Below are 25,936 nucleotides of genomic sequence, written 5' to 3'. Positions count from 1 at the left end.
AAATTAATGCAACATACATAGTGTACTCGTTGTATGTAACAAGCTTTTTGTTACTTGATTGGGCACTTTCACTTCTCAAAGAATATTCGCTGTTGTCATTGTCTTTGTCAATCATATTTTCAGTATCAGAATGTATATCCATATCATTCAACATCAATTGACTCTGAATGACTTGATGTTTAGCTTTTGACACTTCTTTTATCTCGTTGTTTATTTTTTTCTAAAAACATCTTTTTATGTATGTATGTATGTAATGTATATATATATATATATATATATATATATATATATATATATATATATATATATATATATATATATATATATATATATATATATATATATATATATATATATATATACATATATATATATATACATATATATATATATACATATATATATATATATATATATATATATATATATATATATATATATATATATATATATATATATATATATATATATATATATATATATATATATATATACACACAGTAGCGGCATAAAGTCTTTGCCACACTCAAGAAAAACAAGAAAAAAGTCATTTATTTTTATTATGCAAAAGTTAAAGCACCACCAAACAGCACCAAACATGACTCAAATGATATAAATGCATAGCACTTGCAAAAAAACAACACAAATATAAAAAAATGTTATTATTTTGTGTTTCCACCACGCGCATCAATGACTGCCTGTATGCGCCTAGACATTGACTGTTCCAGCTTTTGGACTGTGACAATTGGGATTGCATGCCAAGCAGACTCCAACTGTTGCCACAATTCATTCAAATTGCTAGGCTTGCTTTTCTTCACCATTCTGAACAGTTCCTCCCACAAATTTTCAATGGGGTTCAAGTCGGGACTTCGTGGTGGCCATTCAATCACATTGATGCATGCAGTTCGAAAGTATTCAGTAACTTTTTTGGCTTTGTGGCAGGGAGCATTGTCTTGTTGGAAAACAAGCATCTTATTCCTGCTAAAAAGCTTGGTGGCAGATGGTTTAACTTGTGTTTTGAGTATTTCTATGTACTTGTCTTGGTTAACAGTGTCTGTACAACGATACAGCCGGCCAACACCAAATCCCGACATGCAACCTCCAAATCATAAGGGAACCTCCACCATGTTTCACTGTTGGTGCAACACATTGAGAACTAAATCTCTCACCAGCTTTCCTTCTAACATACGCTCGTTTTGCTCCACAGATTACAGTAAAACAACTCTCATCACTCCACAACACTTTATTCCACTGTTCAACAGTCCAGTTCTTGTGTTGCCTTGCAAATGCTCATCGCTTCGCAATATTGTCAGGCCGCAATAATGGCTTCTTGGCAGCAATTCTGCCATTCAACCCAACTTGCTGAGGGCGTTTCCTTACGGTTCTTGCTGCCAGATTGATGCTGTGCGTTTTTCCCATGTAACTGGCTAAATCAGAAAGCCGATCTTCCCGAATGGTCGTTTTGCGTGGTCTGTCAGAACGCTTTTTATTTTTTACTGTCCCAGTCTCTCTCTCTCTTTTGATGGTGTAGGTGACAGTCCTCAAGCTAACCTTTAATGCTTTAGCAATGTCTCTGTTGGAAATTCATTGTTTTGCCATTACCACTATTTGCAGGCGTCGTTCAAGACATAATGGGATGGCCATATCGATAACAATCCTATACAAAAAAGCATATTTTTTTCTAATAACTCATAAAACCATGTAGAAAATAGTTGTTCACGTTAAGTTTAGTTGACAAGAATAAAAAATAAGTTAGAGATTTGGTGTGAAATAATGGTATATGTGTGATTGTAGTTAATTAGACTAATTATAATTACTAATTATAATTAGCAATTAATTGATAATTACTATGGTGTTAAACCAACCAAAATTGTAGTAAAAGTTATAGAGTGATAATATGTGGTATACAGCAACCACAAATTTCAACAAATATGGGCAAAAACATCCAAAAACTATATTTTACTTACCAGTATAACACAGATTGTATTGACGATAGTGGCAGGTGTCTCAATCAACCAACAATAGCAATTAAACTAACAAGTTAAACTATATGAAAGCCATTGCTAAAAACGCGGGAGATGTCCAATTAGAGATTTAGACAAATTCCCAAAGGAAAAGCTTCAAAAAGTAATATACCAAGGCAACCTAAGTACAAGTTGTGTAAAATCCAACAGTGTGGCAACGACTTTATGCCACCACTGTATATATATATATATATATTTATATATATATATATATTTATATATATATATATATTTATATATATATAGACATATATGTAAGTATATATATACATATATGTATATATATACATATATGTATATATATATAGATATATGTATATATATATATGTATATACATATATGTATATATATATATGTATATATATATATATATATATATATGTGTATATATATATATATATACACTACATATATATATACACATATGTGTGTATATATATATATATATATATATATATATATATATATATATATATATATATATATATGTATATACGTTTTAGAATACTTTCTAGAAATATTAAACACTGTTATATTATTTAGCATGCATAAGCTGAAGCATTTAGGGTCGCATTCTTATCTCTTTTTTTTTTGACTACGTTAATAAAAAAATTCTTTAAAAATATAATATTAGCATTAGTTTTATTTAAACAAATTTAAATAAAATTTTTGTCATTTCTTTACTTAGAAATATTGTAATGAAATTTCAGACAAAAGCTCTGTTTTTTTTGGCTTTTGCTTTTTTCGATTTGATCACCTATTATTGTCTGTTTTGATTGCGTCTGTTTTGATAAGCCCAACATTTTTGGACCCTTGCATTTAAGACTACCATTTTACAAGATTTTATGCGAATCCAAACAAAATGTTTCAAAGATCCTCCAACTCCATCAACTGCTCCTTTACGGTGAAAGGTAACATAAAAAATCCATTTTATACTTTGAAAATGTTGTTTTACAGATTAAAGTTGTATGAACTTTGCCATGAACTTATTTTTAATTTGAGTGCACAGACCATCACTTCATTGGATAATTTATTCTATGTTATCAATCAATTAGAGGTCAAAAATTTCAAATAAATATTAGTGGTGCATTTTGTTTTGTCATTATCGTCAGATACTATTACAACAGATTTTGGTTTTAATGGGTAACAATAGATTACCACTGTAAACATGTTAATTATTGACTGTGACCAATATGCAGCCTGAACAGCATTTTGATAACCAGATATATAGTTTTATAAATAATCAAAATGTATCAAAATTTGATCTGCTTTAGTGTTATTATTTTGATTACAATATTTCTCTGGTTGTACTTTTTAATGAGATAATGTAATTGAGATGACAGAAAATTCGGACAAGTAGTTATGGAAGCACTTAAAAATATTGGTTATGGCATTGCTATGTTGACTGAATACGCATAAATATTCATCCTTTATCTATTAGTTATAGGGGATTAATGTATATGACTCCGTTTTTTGGTGCAGAAATTTTAAATAATTTATTGTTATAACACAATGAACAAATCATTACCCATCATTTATACATCGGAGGATTGCACAATACATACCTTTCTATCCACTTATTGCGATACAATGGAAAGGGTATTTTACTTTCAAAAGCAGCACACAAATTGCTGTGACAAACACAACCACATGTTTAAAGTGATGTGTCTTTGCACATAATAATGTATTTAGGCCTTTATTCACAAAACTTACTTAATTTAGCTGTTTTTCGGGTACTCTCTTCTCAATACAGTTAATGCAGTTATGCTAGAGTTAAAAAGCCTTTAAATGTTTTATTTTTATCAGAAAAACCTTTATACTTGGGTTAAGCAGTAAAAACGATTTTTGAATCTTCTTAATCTCACTCGATTTTTCTACATGTTTTATCTAATCTCCCTAGATTTTTCTGCATAAAGAAAATAACATTTTAGGCAGGTCAGGGTTATCAACAAATTAGTTCTGCCAAAAGTGCTTCTTGATAAGATTTTTAAAACTGTTTCCTTGCTTTGGACCTGCATTATTGCATTTGAACTGAATCATTACCACTTTTTAAACAGCATATCTTAAAACAATTTTAAAAGTTGTAGTGATCTTTTGCAATGTTTAGAATTTCTTTTATTGATTTAGAACTAGTTCTAACATTTTCTAACTTGTTCTAACATGTTAGAACTGTTAAAAAAAAAAATGCATTGTTAATTTATTATTATAATCACTGTTATTTTTTTAAGTCTTTTAAAGCATAGATATCAGCAGTTAGCTGATATCTAATTAAATTAGTTGTTAGCTAATCCAAAACTAAAAAACATTGCTATCATCAATTGCGCTATTGCAGTCACAGAAAATAAACAGCAATAATTGCTGATGGAAAAATATAACAGATAACAAAACTTTGTTATTTATAAAACCTTTAACTAAGATTTCTCCAAAAGCTACCAAAAAATGATTTAAATTTTTAAATTTATGGAATGTGCAAATAGACAAATAAAAAAAATTTCATGGGATACAACATGTATTAGGTGAACTTCAGGTTACTTGTGTGTAAGCATTTAAACACATCTATTAATTGTAAAAACGCAACTACTTGTTTTAAGAATTTGGATACTGCCCTTACCATAAACAAACTAAAAATAAAAGAAACAATTTATACTAAATGTTAAAATCCTTCTTTACAACTTTACAACTTCTTTACAACTTTACTATAAACAAACGTCTTATTATATCACAAGTTTTTCAATTTATTTTCTTTTTCTTTGGCTATTTACAGTGTCATGACTTGCCATATAACTTTTATTGGTTTGTAACAAGTTTTTGTCTGTTAATATTTTTTTCTAATGTCTTCTTCAGCTTCAAATTTTATATTAGAGCTTTAAATACTTTTTACTACACTGTAGAATAATGTTTTTACTCTATCTAAGGCTTTTCTGAGATCTTAAAACTAACAAAATGAATACATTTTTTGCTAAACTTGACAAAGCTTGTCTTTAAATGAAAACTGTAGCAGGTCAAAAAAGTAAAGTAAAATAAAAATAAATACCAGGAGAGCATATCGAAGGTGAAGAACTCAACTTAGGTAAATTAAAAAATACTTGTTTTAGAATCATTGATCCAACAATAATGCAGTTAAAAGACAAATTGTTTCACAAAAAATATAGCAAAAGATTATAACTTTCTGATTGACAAAAAATTAAAATCTTTGGCTATAATTTGCAATGGAGAATTTTGAATCTAAAGTTGGTCTATTGCCAGTAAATATACTGAATAAAAAACAATCTATATTTAAATAAAATGCTCAAATACCAAATGACTGAATTATTGCAAAACAAAAAGTCTGATCACATGTTTTATTTAGATCTTTTAAATGTTTTATTTAGATTTTGCTACATGAAATGTTCTTGCTGCATGAGATGTTCTTTCTACATGAGATTTGTAAGAAATTTACCTGTATATAGGATGTGACCAGGGCACCAGCATTGACCTTGGCTTAAAATGAGACATTTAGCAAACCCGGTCCCGGCCCAGGCAAATTATGGGCGTTGAAAGATTTTGCAGGGGTTGACAGCCTGTGTCAAAAAAAATTAACTTATATATTATATTATAATTTTATACTTACATTTACTACTTATTAAATACTGGCATATACCTATTTATTTTTAAACTCTTATTTACTTCCAACAAGGTTGCAACCAACCACTATTAAGTTATGAGTTACTTTAAAATAGAGGATAGGGTTAAAAAGCTAGAAAATGGATAACTGAAGACTTAAAAAGTTGTAGGTTGCATATAAATAGAAAACATGAAGATGGTAAGAGATAAATAAGAGAAAAAAATGTTGTCTCAAACAACGTTTGTTAGAGAAGATTAAAATAATTTAGGTATCAGCATGTAGAGAGATAGCAGCTTCAGATTTAAATAGTAAAAGGTAAAAGTAAGAAAACTTGAAGAAAGTGCCTTACATATCGCATGAATGAGTTTTAGTTAAGGAAAGAAAACGCTCTAGATTGTTTATATTAGTGAAACAGCATAAATAAAGAAGGCTAAAGCCTGATGATGATGATGATGATGATAATGATGCTTATGATGATCATGATGATGATGGCAATAATGATTATGATGACCATGTTTATCATAACGATGTTTATATATGCATAAATATACACAATATAACATGAATTTTAAATTAAAAAATATACTTTAGGATGTATACATGTTTATGCAGCCCCAATCATAAACCTGGCCCAGCAATATTTTATCAAACCCAGCCTCAGCACTGATCAAATTTCAATCCTGGTCACTTCCTACCTGAATATTAAACAAATTTGAAAAATTTTTTTACAATCCCAACAATAGTAGCAGCTGCTGAAAGAAGTTTTCACAAACTATTTAAATTTTTATTTTCGAAAACTAAGTATTAAAAATTACGTAAGATATCTTTTAATAGAATGTTAACACTGTTTTTTTTCTTAAGGCAGTTAAAAATACAAAAACTGATGTTAGTTTATTAAAATATCTAAATTCCTAATGTTTACATTACACAATAAAAACTCATTTATAATTTAATCTTCTTTCTATTCAACAATACCTAACACTATGCCAGACCAAACTTCTATTATATTTTGCCTGAAAGACTTTGACAATCTATTTGATTTTAGGTATTAACCACTTAGAAATAATCTAATTAACAAAAAGTGACAACAAAATGTGATCTAATAAAAAAAGATAAACAACAAAATTATTTCTGAAAATGACTCAAATTTGTATCCAGTTTCCTCCTTGTTCTCCTTTAGATGGAAAAAATATCTTTGTTTGAGAAACCACAAAACATCCATTTTCATAGCAAAACCTTGAGCAATTGTCTACATCATTAATGCATGGTAAAAAAAAAACTTATCTTAGAAGTACTAAAATGCATCAGCAAGTTTGTAAAAAATAAAATTTTTAAATTTTTTTCATGAAATACAAGTTCAAAAGATCTACAAAATTATTGATTTGTTTTACTAATAAAAAAAATTTTTGACATTTTTTTTACTCTTCTTTAGAACCTCGTTTAAAAAAAAATTCATTTGAGGAATAACAAGACAGGTTATTTATATAATTGACTATATTACTACCATTAGATAAAGCTGCTTACAATGCAATGTTTTTTTTAAAAAGAATTGAAATTATATTTCCTTTATTTAGAAAAATAATATTAATACGAAATTCAAGAAAGTTATTACTTTTGTATTTTTTAGAATTTTTACATTTTTTGAATTTTTACATTAAATAAAAATAGTTATTATAATTAGCAAATTAAGGATTCATATAAGAAATTATATATTGAAGGACTATTTATAACTGGTGATAAGAAATTATATATTGAAGGACTATTCATAACTGGTGATAAGAAATTATATATTGAAGGACTATTCATAACTGATGATAAGAAATTATATATGAAAAACTGTTTTAGCTGTAAAAAAATAAAAAAATATGAATGACATCTTAATCTTTTCTACCCTGGCATATTACATTTTTGCATATAAGCTAACCTTCTTTTTATATTTTTTCATAATGCTATTGGATTTTTGTAACTAATTTGGTTTTTTTAATCAAGTTTCCATGAAAAAAAAAACTATTAAAAAGCATGATTAGATAACTTTACCTAAAAATATTTTTAGAATGATTTATAATGTCTTTGTTTATTCATAAATTTAGTAATATTGTCCAGTTTACTAAATTTAATGTAGCCCTACTTAATTTTAAGGATATTTTCTAAGATATTTTATTTAAGAGCATAAATAAGTATTTTTTTTATAAGAAATTTTTTTAAGAGTCTTTTCACATAATTTTTTTGTTAATAAATTTTAAGGAAAAATATTTATGTTTTCTAAAATCTCTATGAAAATACATTTCTCTTGAGACCCAGGTTGACATACTTTTGAACTACTTTTTTTTTCGACAATATTAACCCTTTACCCTAAATACTTAAGATTTGAACCTAAATATCTTTACAATTTGACGTGATGGTAAAAAAAGAGTTCATATTTGAAATCAAAATGAGAAATGCTATACAAAAAACAAATTGTTTGCTCGGCACCAGAAAAATTTTTTTTTTTTTGTTGACCTGTGTAATAGATAGTTTGCATTTTTTACATTTTGATCCCTGTTCCATTTTGCCTTTAAAAATATTAAAAAGTTCAAAATAAACTTCCGTATAAAAAGTATTATTCTAATGTCTGAGAGTGCTTTTTTGATTGCATGGTTTCATTTTGAACAATTTAATTAATTAACCCTTAAATTTAACCATTTAATTAACAATTTAATTAATTGATAATTAAATTATTTAACAATTTAATTATTTAACAATTTAATTAATTACCTATTTAATTATTCAACAACTTAATTAATTAACAATTTCATTAAGTAACAATTGTATTAATTAACAATTTTATTATTTAACAATTTTATTAACTAACAGTTTAATTAACTAACAATTTCATTAATTAACAACTTAATTAATTAACAATTAAATTAATTAACAACTTAATTAATTAACAACTTAATTAATTAACAACTTAATTAACAATTAAACTAATTAACAATTTAGTTAATTAACAATTTAGTTAATTAACAATTTCATCAATTAACAATTTAATTATTCAACAATTTAAATAATTAACAATTTAATTAATTAACAGTTAACAATCATAGAAACAAGTTTAACAAATTTATCGTTGGAAAACAAGCTATGTAGTTAAAAACTTTTCTAGTCAAATTGCATGTTGCAAAATACTTTCAGACAGTAGAGCTATGTGATGACAGGTCATTTGTAGGTACTTGATTGTTACAGGTTATATGTAAGTGAAAGAAATATATATAAGTGAAAGAAATATATATAAGTGAAAGAAATATATATAAGTGAAAGAAGTATATATAAGTAAAAGAAAGATAATATATAAATCAACTAAAGTAAAACAAATAATAAACATCTCAGGAATAAAATTTCTTTTCTTTACTAATGGCAATTGCATACATAATATAGTTAATTTTTCTATTTTTGTTTTGATAATGTCAAGTATGAACTAAAAGAGTTATTTTCAAAAATAACACACAATGACAGCATTTACTAGAATGAATAAGGCACTATGACAGCACTTGTTAAATCAGTAACAAATAAATATTAAAAATCAACAAGTGGTAGAACAAAAGAATTTTTTTTTTAATTTTTTATTCACAAACTTTAATCACAAATGTGTTGCTGTTGCATTGCTTCTTGCAACTCATCACAAATGTGAAGTGTTGCTGTTGCATTGCTTCTTGCAACTAATCACAAATGTGAAGTGTTGCTGTTGCATTGCTTCTTGCAACTAATCACAAATGTGAAGTGTTGCTGTTGCATTGCTTCTTGCAACTAATCACAAATGTGAAGTGTTGCTGTTGCATTGCTTCTTGCAACTAATCACAAATGTGAAGTGTTGCTGTTGCATTGCTTTTGGCAACTAAAATAAAAGTTTTCGAAAAAATAAAATTTTTTACTTTAATTTATCAAAGTAATACAACACTCTGTTTTTTTTCTAAATGTGTAAGATTTGCAGATTCCTATCTGTATTAACTTCAAAATAATAAAATTTTGAAAACCATAAAAAACTTTTATTTTGATACAGTTTCAGTATTGAAAAATGTATTTCAATCCCAGTATTTAATACCAATTTTAAAAACTGTGGAACAGTACTTTGCCAAAAAAAATTTAATATAGGCTTTAGTAATAAAGAAAATGAATCAAAAAAACCTTTTGTTGTTCAAGGTCAATCATCATTTTTCCACGCTCTCCTAAATTAAGTACAAAATCCCTATCCATATCATATTTATTAAAAACAGCTTCTATTTCTGCATCGGCATAACCACGTCTATAATATATTTAAAACTTTTAAAAATTTGTATAAAACAATAAACAACATTGAATAAAGTTAGATACTACTTAAAACAAATAAAAAAAAACTACTTATCAAATACGAAATACAATCTTAATAAATAAGTATAAAATCAAATAAGCATACAACTTAAGTTCTGATCTCCATTCATCAAAACTCAAATTATCTTGTTTCTTATCAGAACTTTTGAGCGCTTCCTGAATGTCAACAATTCTCACTTTTTTTATGGATAACTTATTTATCAGTTTATTGTACCCTTTTTTAAAGTAATCAACCATCTGAAATTCATCTTCTTGATTTGCTAGTTCTGATTTTACTTCTGCATAAGAATCATTGATGATTGCTAAAAACATATTGAATAAAACAAAGAATACAAAGAACACAAAGGTAACAAAGTATATTGGGCCTAGTATTGGATTTGTTTTTTGAAGGTCAGAAAAGGTAAAATCTCCAAGAATGATGCGAAACAATGTATATCTGAAACAATAAACATAAGACAATAAATTTTAAGTAAATAAAAACCTTGGAGAGACATACTTTTTAAAAAAAATCTAAAACCACCTACATGCAATCAATAATTGTATTGTAATCATTCAACTTAGAACCAAATAGAAGGTTCCCTAGTTGAGCATATGCTAAGAAAACTATCATAAACATAACTGCAAACACTGCTATGTCTTTGGCACAACGAGCTAAAGTTGACTGCAACTGCGACATCGTCTTGTTGAACTTAATGTATTTGAAGATCTGGTAATACATAAAAACTTTATATAAAAATTGGTGTAAAATGTCATCAAAGTTATTCAGTATATATATAATTAACAGCAAACAAATAAAACTAATAAAACTAATAATAATCTTAACATTTTGTGTTTAGTTCACTGGATGTTTTTTAGTTCATTGGATTTCTAAATCTAGATCTACTTTATGAATTCTATTTTGGTAATACTCAGTTTAAAGTTGCATTTTATTTCAGTTCTTTATAATTTTTTTTTTATTAATATGAAATCTTTATTTAATAACAAATGTACACATGAGATTAGGATTTATATGAATACTTCTTTTTATGGTAATCATTCAAAACCAAAAATCATTTACCTTTTTTTTTTTTTTTTTGTAAATCTTTCAGTATCTATGAACAGTGTCATCATAAGGCAACAAGAATGAGAAAATTACCAAATTAAATTCTTATTATCTGATGAAAAGACTGTCCATAAATCATGTACCAATAAGAATTGAAAAAAACAGCTATCACTTTTTCAAAAATTTTACAACACAACTTTAAAACAATAACCAAAGTACATGTTTAAGATTATTATAAACAATTTTGCATCATGCTTCAGTTTTATTCTGAAAAATTTTCTAATTATCTATTTTTTATTTTACTATACAAAATCAATTAAAATTTAAAAATTTTTAAACTAAAAAAAAAACACAAAAAGCTATAATGAAAAAACTGTTAATGTATTATTTCTAATACATATTTTAAAACTATAATATAAAGTTAACCTTTATCCATGCAACAAAAACCCCAACTGCAACAAAATCATTAAATCGACACTGCCAATCACTTAAAAAATCAAAGTTAGCATATTGTTTTTGATTTACTAACAAATCCTCTAACAATTTGTTCACTATTATTGTGCGATAAATATTGAACACAATGCAAAATATTCCAATGCAAAGAACAAGCACATCAAAAGTGCTCCACACATCAAAAAAATACGCCAACTTATGCTTCTTAATTTCAAGCAATTCTTCAATTAAATAATATAGAATAAATATCACAAATATCACTTCGCAACCCATTACAAAGTAATCCATATTTGTAACATAACGCAGTAACTTCAATGGTCTATAAAGAGCAGATGTCACACAACCCCCTGTTGCTGGAAACTCAAACACTAAACTAAAATAGTATATATATATATATATATATATATATATATATATATATATATATATATATATATATATATATATATATATATATATATATATATATATATATATATATATATATATATATATATATGTATATATATAATTTATAATAAAGTTGAAAAAAAACTCTTAAAGAATTTGTTACATCATTTTATTATTATTTTATTAAGAAAAATAAAATAACCTACGTGATGACGCAAAATAAGTTGATATTGGCATTGTAAACTGTAAAATCAATAAAAACAGCTCTTGTGCCTCGATCAAGCCAAAGAAAATTCTAAAATAAAAATAATAAGATGAGTACTATTGACATTTTATTTTTATCTTTTGAAATATTAGTGTTACCATTTTTTATCTTGCTTTTTAATCTACACCATAATGACAATTTATTACCTAATGATGATCAATTAAATTCAGCTGAATAATTTTAAATATAACATTGAAAAACTAATAAAAAAAGATGGTTTCTTCATGCAATTATTGTTATAAACCTTTCACCCATTATGGAGCTACACATTATGGAACTATAGAAGCATAAAAAATATTTGTAATATATGAGTAAGAAAACTCAATTTGATTGCAATCAAATTTTAAAAAAAGTGTCTTGAAAAAAAATCACCACTTGGGATGATAGGCTACAATGCAAAAAAAAAAGTTCCCAGAACTACTTTAAACAAAATTTTAATTTCAAATGTTTAATTAAATATTTGTACTTTTTCCATGGTTTTAATAAGTTTCTATTTATTAATGTGTTGCTATTGTCTAATAATGACAGATTTGCTTTTTTTGAGGTTTGCATTTCTAAATTTCAAATAAAAAAAGTTGATCATTATCTTAAAGGATGTATCCACAAAATAGTGTTACTAATCTGTAATCAACACCAAACAGGAGTAACTAGCAATAGATTTCCCAGCAATGCTGATATCCAAAACTTTTTAAACAATAAAAAAACAAAACGTGAAACGTACTCAAAGATGGAAACAAAATAGCTCTCAAACCAAACATGCTTCTATTTTGAGATAATATAAACATATATAATACTCAAACAAAAGATATTAGAATGTGACTCATCAATAGTTTTGTGAATCGTTATTTGAAATTAGCAACTAAAGGTGTTTTGTTGGCAACAACAACAAAAAAAATTGAAATAGAAATTTCAAATGCTATTTTGCAGATTTGCACTATTTTTACATATAGACATCATAAAAAGACTGAAAGTATGATATATATATATATATATATATATATATATATATATATATATATATATATATATATATATATATATATATATATATATATATATATATATATATATATGTATATACAAGTATATATATATATATATATATATATATATATATATATATATATATATATATATATATATATATATATATATATATATATCATACATTGATATCTAATTGAGAAAAAAAAATCATAAAATTAGTTATTAATTACTGAGACTTAACATATTACGTAAAGAAAGGTAAATTTTTGATCTCATTAGATCAAAATATTACCTTTCTTTATGTAATATGTTAAGTCTCAGTTACATAAAAATGACAAATATTTTGCACATAACGTAACAAATTTCATCTATGATACAATAAATAACATAACTTTTTAGTTTTATAGGGATATATATATATATAATATATATATATATATATATATATATATATATATATATATATATATATATATTATATTGAATATATATTAAGCAATACCATATTTTAGAAATATATCCCTTTTTTTTTTTTTTTCTTTCTTTTGTACAGATTTATTATCCAATATTTTATATAAATATGACAAAAAGAATATTTTTATTTTCATCCATGGTTTACAAGTTCCCTCCAACTTTACCCACAACTAAATTGAGGGTTTTACATCAGCATTCCTTCTTCTAAGTTATTCTATCATATTTAAGAAGACACATCTGTCACAAGAGGTAAAAGCTAATTACCTGGGAGAAAAAAAAACTCTGATGTAAAATCCCTAATATATTTGTGGGTAAGGAGGAGGAGTTTGTAAACATTCTATAAAACATTGTAGGAGCTCTACTGGGTAAGTAATTTCTTTGCTTTTAAATTTTAAATTGAATATACAAACATAATACTCAGAAATATCAAATGAAAAAATTTAAAACATAGAGACATTACCTTAAGATTTGATAAAATTTGTTTTGATTCGTTTTTATTGTTTGCTAACAGTGAAACATACCCACCACCTCTATATGTTGATATTTGTCCAGAAAAGACTCTTCCTTTAAGAGTTGATTCAGATTTATATTTCCAACTTAAAATAATTGCCAATTGCAATTAAAAAAAATTAAAAATTACAATTAAAAAAATCTTATAATTAAAATAAAACTTTTTTAATCAATTAATTTTAAATAATTTAATTAAACAATTTTAAAAGTCAAAATTTTATAAATGATAAAGTAAAAAATAATAAAACTCAATAAATCAATATAGAAAAGATATTTTATATTGTTTTAAATATTCAATAAATAAAATCAACACTTTATATTTATGTTTAACCATCTTAATCAGGATCTATTTTTAGAACTTTTAGCATGTCTAAGTGACTCAATAATATTAAACCTTTAAAAAAGTTATGACGGTAATTGTAACTTGAGTTTATTAAATATGTTTCTTACATAAAAAATGTCTACAATAAATTCATGGAAAGAATTTATGCATAAGATTTAGTCACGTTTTAAATCACATTAAACTTTCTAATTTTCCTGGCTTGAGAAAATGTGTTAAAAAACACCACTTTAATTAAGGGTTGCATTAACAAAACATACAAAATAGTCATCTACATAACATTTTTAAAAATTAAATACTTTTAAAACAGCTTTAAAACAAATTTAAAATAACATGCTCAAAAAGGTATTTTATATTTTCGGTGTTGGTTTTCCTCGCTTTTAATAACTGTTGCTTAAAATTGAACAAATGCATTAAAATACAATCATTTAACAATCATTTATTATTATTCATTTATTCATTTAACAATGGAGTATACTTTCATACAATATACTTTTTGCATTTAAAAATTTTAACAACAAGTTATTTGCTTTTTAATAACTTTAAGCCACCTTATCTGAAAAATTGTTTTTTCAAATAAGGTGGCTTAAAGTTTAAATATTCTGAAGATAAAAAAGGTTTTATCTTCAGAATATTTAAACTTCCAATATTTTGTCACTTTTTTGTTCCACCTTTTGTCACTTTTTTTTATTTGCTTTTTAAGTTTGGTTATTACTTTTTCTAAGTAAGTTTTACCCTCAGTTGACCTCAGAACTGAAGAAACTTTGGTAACAGTATGAAAACCAACTCTATTTTTCTCCATTATCTTTTTTTAATCATTTTGTTGTAGACTACCTTAATGAAGAAGGATTCAAAGTAGCATAATGTAGTAGATTTCAAAGTAGCATAATGAAGTTGGTTTTAAAGTAGCATAACGTACTAAGTTTCAAAGTAGCATAATGTTGTAGGTTTCAAAGTAGCATAATGTAGCAAGAAAAATATAAAGTAAAAAAATATAAGGTATAAATTATAAAGTAGCTTAATAAAGTAAACATCAAAGTAGCATGATGTAGTAGGTTTCAAAGTAGCATAATGTAGTAAATTTCAAAGCAGCATAACGAACTAGGTTTCAAAGTAGCATAAATAAATAGCTTTTAAAGTAGCATAATGTAGTAGGTTTCAAAGTAGCATAATGTAGTAAGAAAAATATAAAGTAAAAAAATATAGGATAAACATAAAGTAGCAAAGTAGCTTAATGAAGTAAATATCGAAGTAGCATGATGTAGTAAGTTTCAAAGTAGCATAATGAATAGTTTTCAAAGTAGCATAATGTAGTAAGTTTCAAAGTTGCATAATGAAGTAAGTATCAAAATAGCATAATGTATTAAATTTCAAAGTAGCATAATGTAGTAAACTTTTATTTAAAATTACAAAGTAGCATAATGAAGTAGACTTCAAGTAGAATCATGTATTTGGTTTTAAATAGCATAATGATAGTATGCTACTTTGAAACCAAACAGTAATAGTAGGTTTCAAAGTAAAATAAATTAGTAGCTTTCAAAGTAGCATTATGTAGTAAGTTTCAAAGAAGCATAATTAAGAAAATTTCAAAGGAGAATGATGTAGTAGGTTTTAAAACAGCATATCAAGTAGGTTTCAAAGTAGCATAAATAAGTAAGTTTCAAAGTAGCATAAATAAGTAGGATTCAAAGTAGCGTAAATAAGTAAGTTTCAAAGTAGCATAATGTTTTAAGTTTCAAAGTAACATAATGAATTAGGTTTCAAAGTAGCATAATATTTTTTTTTAATTTTAAAACTTTTATGATTCTTCTCTAAAAATATCATTAAGTTAACATGCAAGTCCTACAGTAGTATATGATTTTTAAATTCAACTTTTTAAACATAATTTCATTAACTTTTTTCTGATCAATTATCAAGGATTGTAGCAAAAACATTTGGTAAGATGTTTTGCAAAAAATCAGTATTTGTAGCCATGTTCCCAGAAAAACTATTCCTAAGAATGTCAGTTTTTATTGTATTATTTTACTCTAACAAGGAGTAAAATAATACAATAAAAACTGATTTAGAACGAGGTCCTTGCTCAAAATAAAAAGATCAATTATTGCTTGTGAATAATTTTTTAAACATAGCTGACTCATCATTATTGTAAATAATAAAGGGTGTTTTTTTTAGAGGTATAGAACTTTAAATTGCAATAAAACAACGATGGATTATTCGATTGACAAGAATTTTTTTTTATTAGAAAGATAATCTTGTGGCATTACATTTTAAATATAACTTCTGGCATATGACCGCCACGGCTGGCTCGGATGTAGTCCAATCTGGACGTCCAATTTTGGATGACTTTTTCCAACATTTGTGGCCGTATATCGGCAATAACACGGCGAATGTTGTCTTCCAAATGGTCAAGCGTTTGTGGCTTATCCGCATAGACCAATGACTTTACATAGCCCCACAGAAAGTAGTCTAGCGGTGTTAAATCACAAGATCTCGGAGGCCAATTCACAGGTCCAAAATGTGAAATTAGGCGGTCACCAAACATGTCTTTCAATAAATCGATTGTGGCACGAGCTGTGTGACATGTTGCGCTGTCTTGTTGAAACCACAGCTCCTGGACATCATGGTTGTTCAATTCAGGAATGAAAAAGTTTGTAATCATGGCTCTATACCTATCACCATTGACTGTAACGTTCTGGCCATCATCATTTTTGAAGAAGTACGGACCAATGATTCCACCAGCCCATAAAGCGCACTAAACAGTTATTTTTTCTGGATGTAACGGTGTTTTGACATATACTTGAGGATTATCTTCACTCCAAATGCGGCAGTTTTGTTTGTTGACATAACCATTCTACCAGAAGTGCGCTTCATCGCTAAAGAAAATTCGCTTATGAAAATCGGGAACAATGGCAATCTCGTTTTGGGCCCATTCGACAAATCTACGCCGTGCTTGATGATCGTTTGGCTTCAATTCTTGCACGAGTTGGATTTTGTAAGCATACCAAGATCCTTCCGCAAAATCTTCCATACAATGGATGGACACAGATCCAATTCCTGTGCTCGATGGCGGATAGACTCATTCGGGTCTTTCGCAATGCTACGCTCTACAGTAGCAATAGCTTCTTCTGTACGCACCGTACGGCGTCTCTGGGGATGCGAGTTATCAATAAGAGTAAACGTGGTGCGAAAACGTTCCATGGTTAATCGAATTAACTGCTCTGATGGATGATTTTGTCGAGGATAAAATGGACGTAGAGCGGGATACGTATTCCCCACAGAACCATTATTTTCGAAATAAAATTGAACTATTTGCAAGCGTTGTTCAGGCGTGAGTCTATTCATGATGAATTGCCAAACCAAACTGAGAATAAATCACTTGTCACCTGTTAAATCGGTCGCCATCTTGAACAGTAATGCCAACTTAAAGTTCTATACCTCTAAAAAAAACACCCTTTATTATACATGTCTTTGGTAGTAATAAAATGAACTTGTTTCTCAACTCAACAGCCATGCTTATCTTGCCAAACTTACTTAGCCTTGCTTATCAAGATTTGTGCTTGACAGTCATAGTCATTACTATTTTTAACTGCTCTATATAATATAATGTTTCTGAAACTCAATAAATTTTATTTTTATTATTGAAATGTTATACTTACTAAACAAATTTAAAAAAATATTCTTACATAATACCATTTGCCAAACCAAAATCATCTTTAGATTCACTCTCCGACGAATAAGAAGAAAAACATTTTAAAACATCATTTCTGAAGAACTTATGAACTCTAAATTTACATAACATTATCATAAGTATTTTTATGTAAATGTTATGTAAACTTATTAAATACAAAAAAAGAAAATAACTCTGTTATTGTACAAACATATTTTTTTTATATATACATCAGCATATACTCATTCACCTTTAAAAATCAGCAATAGTTAATATTAAGAACAAAACTTTATATATTTGTAAATCTTTTAATAAATAATAAAAACAATTGTACAACATAATATTAATAAACAAAAAGTCAAATCAAATTAATTCAAGTTTCAATTCTAAAAAATCATTCAAACATAAAAATCAAATTCAAAAATTAAAAATCAAACAATAAAAACTAAATGTTTCTAAGCTTGCAAAATTTAAAGAATTTGTATTATAAAAAGCTTCTAACCTTTGCTTTTTTATTTTATAAACAAAATATAGATGCAAAACTTATAAATGTATACAACTTACAAATATTTTAAAAGATTTTAAATTACTTATGAAAGTTTATAATATGTACAAAATCAAATCTATAATTTTCAGGTGTTTAAGTGATAATAATCAAAAATGAAGCAACCTAAAATTTAAAATGAAAATTTCTACAACCAATAATAAAACAAAAAAAAGCCTTTGTTTAGGTGATTTTTTATTAACTTAAATATTATTTGTTAAATATTGTAATTACTAAAGTTTTTTTTAAATTAATGTTTAATGTCCATAGTTCCACATGGTTGCATGAATAAATATTTAGTCAACTCTCAAACTTCATCCTGTTTAATCATAGCTTTTAACATTAATACAATGTTCAAGCAACATCTTTTATAGCATGTGTAATATTAATATAATGTTTTAAAAAATTGTTTGGTATCAAACAATTTTATTTTGTAAGGTAGTATTTCAACTACCTTACAAAATAACAAATAACTTTATTACTTTGTAAGGTAGTATTGCAAGAGCCTTTATCAAACAAGTGATAATAGATTTCTTGAATATTAAACCATGTTTGCAACCATGCAATCTCTAAAAGTGTTGCCACTCATTATTATAAAAATATTTATAATATTGCAATAATTATCAAACTTTTGTTTGGACTAAATATCATTAGCCATTGCAAGCCCTAAGTTGTCACAGAATAGATATAACATTAAAGATCAGCTGCATGCTCTATGCAAATAAAAACTTATTACTTTTGATTAAGACTGGAGTATATAGTTGTTATAACATCCCAGGAAAGTAAATTTAATGGATGAAACAACAACATCGATAAAGAACTTATATTCCTCCATTCAAAAGTAATAGTTTATTATTTAAAAAAATTCCAAACCATATAAAGGGAACTTACAAAGCACACCAGCACACCAGACTTAATTGAAAGCCGTTGATAGGCTTTTGCACCACTGCTTCTATGTAATGCATGAATGAACCTGTTATTATGATTAAAATATCAGCAGTAGAACCAAAACATCAAAGTCAGAACTGATTGTCAGAGAGTAAGTTGTTAGACTCAAGACGAGATATTAGAAGATTGTTGAAGATACAAACACTTTGTAAATAATAGTAATATAATAGTATAGACTTTGAGAATAATAAATTTCATTAAAAACTTAAAGACCTTTTTAATCACATTAAGAAGACTGATTAGGCAACCTTTAGGTTGGTGCATTCTTCAGATTTAAAAAAAAAAAATAAGAAAGCAAAATTCAGTTATGCACTTGTTAAATTGTTTGAAGAGAATAAAATATTGGAGAACACTTATGCATGACTATGACAGAAATTTTGTCTCGATCACAAGCTGTATAAGATTTCAAGTGGTTTTTAATATAAAAAAGTTATAATAAGAATAATAAAAAATGTTTTTTCTTATAATTTTATTAGATCAACACAAAAGCTAAAAATGAAAACTTCAAAAATTTCGTAAATAATATATTTATATAAAGATATTTATAAAGAACTTTAAACTAAAGATCATTTAGATTTTATACCTAGATTTTTAAAATTTCCGACTTAGACTGATATTTATAATCAACTTACAAAATTAATTTGATGGTAGATTTAAGAGAATATAACTATAAATTTAAAAAAATGAGACAAGAGACAAGTTTTTAGAGACTAAAATTAAAATTTGACAAAACTCTTTGAATATAAGGTGTTCATGAAACATTAATCTATTTTTACTTAATTGTCTTTCAGTTAACAATGTAATTAATAAAAAGGAACAACTTTGATTGGAAATGAATAAAGGGAGATAGCAAAAATTACAAATTGTTAAAACTATATAAAATAAGGAGATCGTCATAAATTATGATGATAAAAAATAGATTAAAACTTTTATTAAAATTAGATTATGATAATCCAATTTTATTAAAAGTTTTAATCTATTTTTTACAATCATTCTTTTTTAAATCACAAAAAAATGTTCATTCGACAAGAAAAACATAAAATTTAGCATGCTATTATGAAAAAATGTCAGATTTTGAATATTTATGTATCCATAACATACAAGCAATCTTTAAAAACTTTATGCATAAACTCAACTTGTTCAAAAGTTATTAGCTGTCAAAAACAATTAAAAACCTTAAAGCTTAAAGAATCAAATTTAATGCAAAATAACTTGAGTATATTTTTTTCAAGAATTAGAATCATTGTAATTCCACAGTTAAGCAGCCTAATTTTTATTTTTTGCTTGATGAAACTTTTTGAACATAAGTAAATATTATAGTTTATATTATGTGATATAAGTATCATTATACTATCTTATACTTTAAATGAAAAATGTTTATAATTTCACTATCTTAAATTTAAATTTTTATATGTTATATTTACAAATTTTTTTTATATATTTATAAAATATAAAAAACAAAATTATGTTTATACTATTACACTAAATTTAAAAAACTTAATTAAAAAAACGAAATGTGTAAGACTATTTTTTAGAAGTGAATTTGAAATACTTACAAACAGGAGTCATTTCTAACTCGAACTTGACGCAACCTTGGTAGACCTAACAATTTGTTTTCAAAAAATATATAACCTCTCTGGTTTTCTGGTACTTCTTCATCATTATAATATCTCTCCCAGTAAAGCCCTTCAACCAGAACTTTGTCACAATACTAAGAAAACAAATTGTGTATATATATATATATATATATATATATATTTATATATATATATATATATATATACATATATATATATATACATATATATATATATATATATATATATATATATATATATATATATATACATATATATATATATATATATATATATATATATATATATATATATACATATGTATATATATATATGTATTATATAAACAAATATAATTAATATAATATAATATAATATAATATATATATATATATATATATATATATATATATATATATATATATATATATATATATATATATATATATATATTATATAAACAAAGTTTATATAATATATATATATATATATTTTTTACAAAGTTTACAAAGTAATATACTCATTAAGAGAGTTAACTTAAATATAACTATTTCAACTTTGGTTTAAAGTGTTGATGGCTATTGCCTTTATTCCAATAGTCACATGTTTAGCCTAAGCATATACTTTCTAATCAAATCACTTGTTTGCGGTGAAATGATGATTGAATTCTCTGAATATATTTTTATGGATTTAGCACTTCACTTAATCAGTTTTTATCATTCTCTTTCTTTTGCAAAAACTGCCCACATTTTGATTTTATTTTAGATCAAATTACTCTCTCTCTTTTTTCAAGAGTCTATAATTTTGTTATTGGTGGCTTCAGTGCCATTTAAATGAATAGCTTGGCTCTAAAAGTGCTTGAGTCAAGCTATTCATTTAAAGGGTCAGTGGTGCTAGACTAGCACCACTGACCCTACGGAACTAAAACTCATAACATACACCTTACCATCCCCTTTTTTCGTAATTTCCTTTGTATTTTTCTGGCAGATATTAAAAACTGCAAATAAAATCTAAAAGAAGTTTCAAAAATTTGGAAAAGTGCAATATTGCTCATGTTTTCCAGGAATCCTTCAGGTACTCTCTTGGACCAAGAGAGTACCTGAAGAACTAGGTTTAAAAGTTCAGAATCTGGCTTATGAAGTATATGTAAAAAACAAATTTTCTGGCTTATGAAGATTTATGTACAAAAAAATTTTCTGATGAATTTCGGGATTTTTTTCGTAAGAAGAAATATTTTAACCAGCGAAAAGCCTGCCGAACTTTTAAATAAAGTTTATGCAAAGGGGCATTCAATATTTTCACAAGTGTGTATTTCACTTATAATATATATTTTTTTCTTTGTAGTTATTTCAGGTACTCCCAGAAGTCCTCATGGTCTTATCACAGAGCACCGCGGGAGAGCATTTAACAAGAGGTTCACGCCTCCTTCCGTACCAATGTCGCTTGTTGGGCTAGACCTGGCATCGAACCTAGGACCTCTGAGTTCTGAGCCAGAGCTCTAATAACTGCGCCACGGCTGTTCATAAAATATTTCTAACATTACCCGTTTCAACATCTGAAAGTGAAAGATCTTTAAACAAGTTAGCTATCATCAAAGGTTATATTCCTTCCACAATGGACCAGGAGCGATTGTGCTACTTGATGGCCCTTTCAATTGAATCAAAAAGCTCTCTCTAATGATAAATAACTATATAGTAATCGATCAATTAAGAAAATTTTAATCCACATATTTACAATGATATATTAAGAGTCTTCTGTAAGTTTGATAATATATTATTATAATATTAGTATTATAATCTAAATATTAACATCTAGCTGACCGGACCCACAAAAATAAGGGTCTTTGTAAACCTGTTTCACACACATACCTTTTCTATACTTTTTCCTTATATATATATATATATATATATATATATATATATATATATATATATATATATATATATATATATATATATATATATATATATATATATATATATATATATATATATATATATATATATATATATATATATATATATATATATATATATATATATATATATATATATATATATCCTAGCCTTCTGGAACCTTCTTATTTTTTCATTCTTGTTAATTTTTTTAAATACGATAATATAAATACAAAAACTCAAAACAAAATAGTTTAAGCAAAAAAGACTTGTAATTGTTAGATAAGTTTTCTTATATTACACAAGAACAAAACGTTATTTAAGTGGATTTTTTACATTTGCATGCGTGATATTTGTTTATTGTTATGTTGTAATAATAATAAGGTATAGCTGTAATAACTGGTGTTAACAGTTGCGAAGTGTAATGACAATAGATATTGGACTGTAAAAGCTCAGTTTTTTTGTTTATGTTTTTAAAAAAAGTTTCAGTAAAATTCAGATTTGTCTAGTTTATTTTATAAGTGATTTATTGAAGCAGCTTCTATTATTTGGTAAATTGTTCTATGCATTTACAACTCCATTTTGGAAAAAGTGATATCTGAAGATATTTCTGCGAAAATGCTTTTTCATTTTGAATTTGTGTTGTCGTAAATACCTTCTTTTGATGTATTTTGATAATTGTTTGTAACCCAATTTATTTTATAATGGCCTTGTTGAATTTTAAAAGGTTGAATAAGATCCTCACGTAGCCAACGTTTTTCTAGTGTCGTTAATTGCATAATATTTAACCAAGCTTCAGAAGATAATTTTTTAATAGCAGGTGCTAGTTTGGTTGCTCTTTTTTGGATCATCTCAATTTTGTCTTATGTCTTGTTGTAGGAATGTAGACAGCAAACTTAAGATGTGGACGTAAGAGTGTTGTATAAAACTTTTTTACTATGTTTAAGTCTAAATTAAAGTAATATCAAATTCTTATTAAGTGAAATATAGTTCTTCGAGACCGGTAAAAGCAATGACATATTCTGATATAAGTTGCTCATTCACTGAATTAGTCGCAGCACTTTTTGCTATATTTGACATTACCTTAATGAGTAATGTCAAATATTGAGTAATAAAAAAATATAGCGTGGCAACTGCAAAAAGATCTTTTATCACATTGAAAAGAATTAAAACACATTTAAGGACAAAAATGGCGCAAAACTGTTTGTCTGCACTAAGCCTGTTAAATATTGAAGTAGAAGAAGCAACTCAATTAAATTTAAAAGATGTTATTGACCAATTTACAGTTATAAAAACATAAAAAAACAATTTCATTCGACTTTTAACTTTTTTAGTTCAACTTCACTAATATACTATTACATACTGGTTTCTGGATTAAGATTTTTTAGTGTTGCGTTTTTGTTGTGGCTATGGTACTGATAAAATAATTAAAAAAGTAGTATTTTCATATATCTACAACTAAATTATATACCTTATCGATGAAAGGGTTTTATTTGATTTAAAAATATTGTGCCAACTTTAATGTAATTAATACTCGTTAATTTAAAATATATCAATTTATAACTAAAATCAATTCCTAAACTTTGAAGTTAAACAAATTCAAACAATAAAAGTATCTATTTCTTATAAACCTTATTAAAAGAAAAATAAATACAAAAAGTATTACTTACATCAAAAAAATCACCCATTGATGCTACATTATCAAATGTTAAGATTGATGGAGGACTGGGACCAGTAAATAGATCTAAATAGTTAATTAAGTATTATATTTAAATATAAATAACTAATACACAATAAAAAATCAATTAGTAAACTTAATTATAATAAAAATACTAAACATTTTATTAAAATAAGCAAAGTCAAACCTATTTACGGTTCTGACTTAATAGTTGAGAATATTTAGATTTATTGTATGACTTTTTTGATTTTTTAACTCATAAAAAAAGTTTTATTATATAATTGAATTCTTGGATACTCATTTAATCTAACATATTTTAAACATTGTTAAAAGTGTTTAACCTGTTAGCAGTTAAAACCACTTAGCAGTTAATAACATGTAATATAGTACAACTTACTTAAATCTTTTACAGACTGGTAAAGTTTGCTTTTTAGGCAAAGGCTAATTAAAAGCAACCTGTGAATGACTTAGTTAACTTGATGCTATTAAATCGAGGACATTTAGTAATAGAAAAGATATTGTTTTCATAAAAGTACTCATTTTTTGTAATATGTAAACTGAATCAAGCTATAGTTTTGTATAAAACATACTGAGCCAACCCTTAAAGGAAAACCGATGCTTTGCTGAAAAGCCTGACGTCTTTTCTTTATATTGTAAGCTGGGGTCAATGTAAATTTGTGTCACTTTGTTTTCTGTGTAGGATAATGACCAGTGGATTTTCTTAATACTTGAGTTCTAAATTATTTTTTGTGACTCAATTATTTCTGTTATCTTTTAATGAATGTACAGTTTTAAAATGGCTACGACTAGTAATCTAGTTTGATGTGGTCTGCAAGAAATAAGGTTTCTTGAATTCTATGATAATTTAAACAAGTTTTAACAATAGCTGCATAATTATGCAAAACATAAGTATGTTAACAAAAATTATTGCATATTAACAACGTAAAAATTTTTTTTAGGACTGTCATGGTGCACATGGGTTGTGTCCATGTTGGTTCTTTTGGTGTGCATTGTTAAAACTACATTAAAATTTTGTATTTTGACTTACCAGGAGGGATAAGGTTTATATTTAAAGGTTTATATAACAAATTAGCTAATAATTTTCTTTATTTCAAAGCGAACTTTTTATATGTAAACCATACCTTTTAAAGATTTGGTAAAGTAAAACATAATCGAGCTGGTCATGCCAA

At 25.9% G+C, this 25,936-nt stretch overlaps 1 protein-coding gene across 1 annotated transcript in view; it reads right to left on the bottom strand.

The window, feature by feature from the left end:
• Positions 1-25,936, bottom strand: part of LOC100201922 (polycystin-2-like protein 1) — a 30,247-nt gene that overhangs the window by 1,274 nt on the left and 3,037 nt on the right. Inside the window, exons 4-14 of the mRNA XM_065813939.1 lie at positions 25,889-25,936; positions 24,739-24,812; positions 21,153-21,307; positions 18,121-18,219; positions 14,048-14,183; positions 12,068-12,156; positions 11,445-11,844; positions 10,501-10,682; positions 10,062-10,412; positions 9,794-9,911; positions 18-220 (exon numbers count right to left, since the gene is read on the bottom strand). The exon at positions 25,889-25,936 is cut by the window's right edge and continues 6 nt beyond it. Coding sequence (XP_065670011.1) covers positions 18-220; positions 9,794-9,911; positions 10,062-10,412; positions 10,501-10,682; positions 11,445-11,844; positions 12,068-12,156; positions 14,048-14,183; positions 18,121-18,219; positions 21,153-21,307; positions 24,739-24,812; positions 25,889-25,936 — 1,855 coding nt within the window. The remainder of the gene's footprint in view (positions 1-17; positions 221-9,793; positions 9,912-10,061; positions 10,413-10,500; positions 10,683-11,444; positions 11,845-12,067; positions 12,157-14,047; positions 14,184-18,120; positions 18,220-21,152; positions 21,308-24,738; positions 24,813-25,888) is intronic.

Source organism: Hydra vulgaris, chromosome 12, assembly GCF_038396675.1.
Source record: "Hydra vulgaris chromosome 12, alternate assembly HydraT2T_AEP".
Lineage (NCBI taxonomy): Eukaryota > Metazoa > Cnidaria > Hydrozoa > Anthoathecata > Hydridae > Hydra > Hydra vulgaris.
This window is presented reverse-complemented; position numbering and strand designations above follow the sequence as displayed.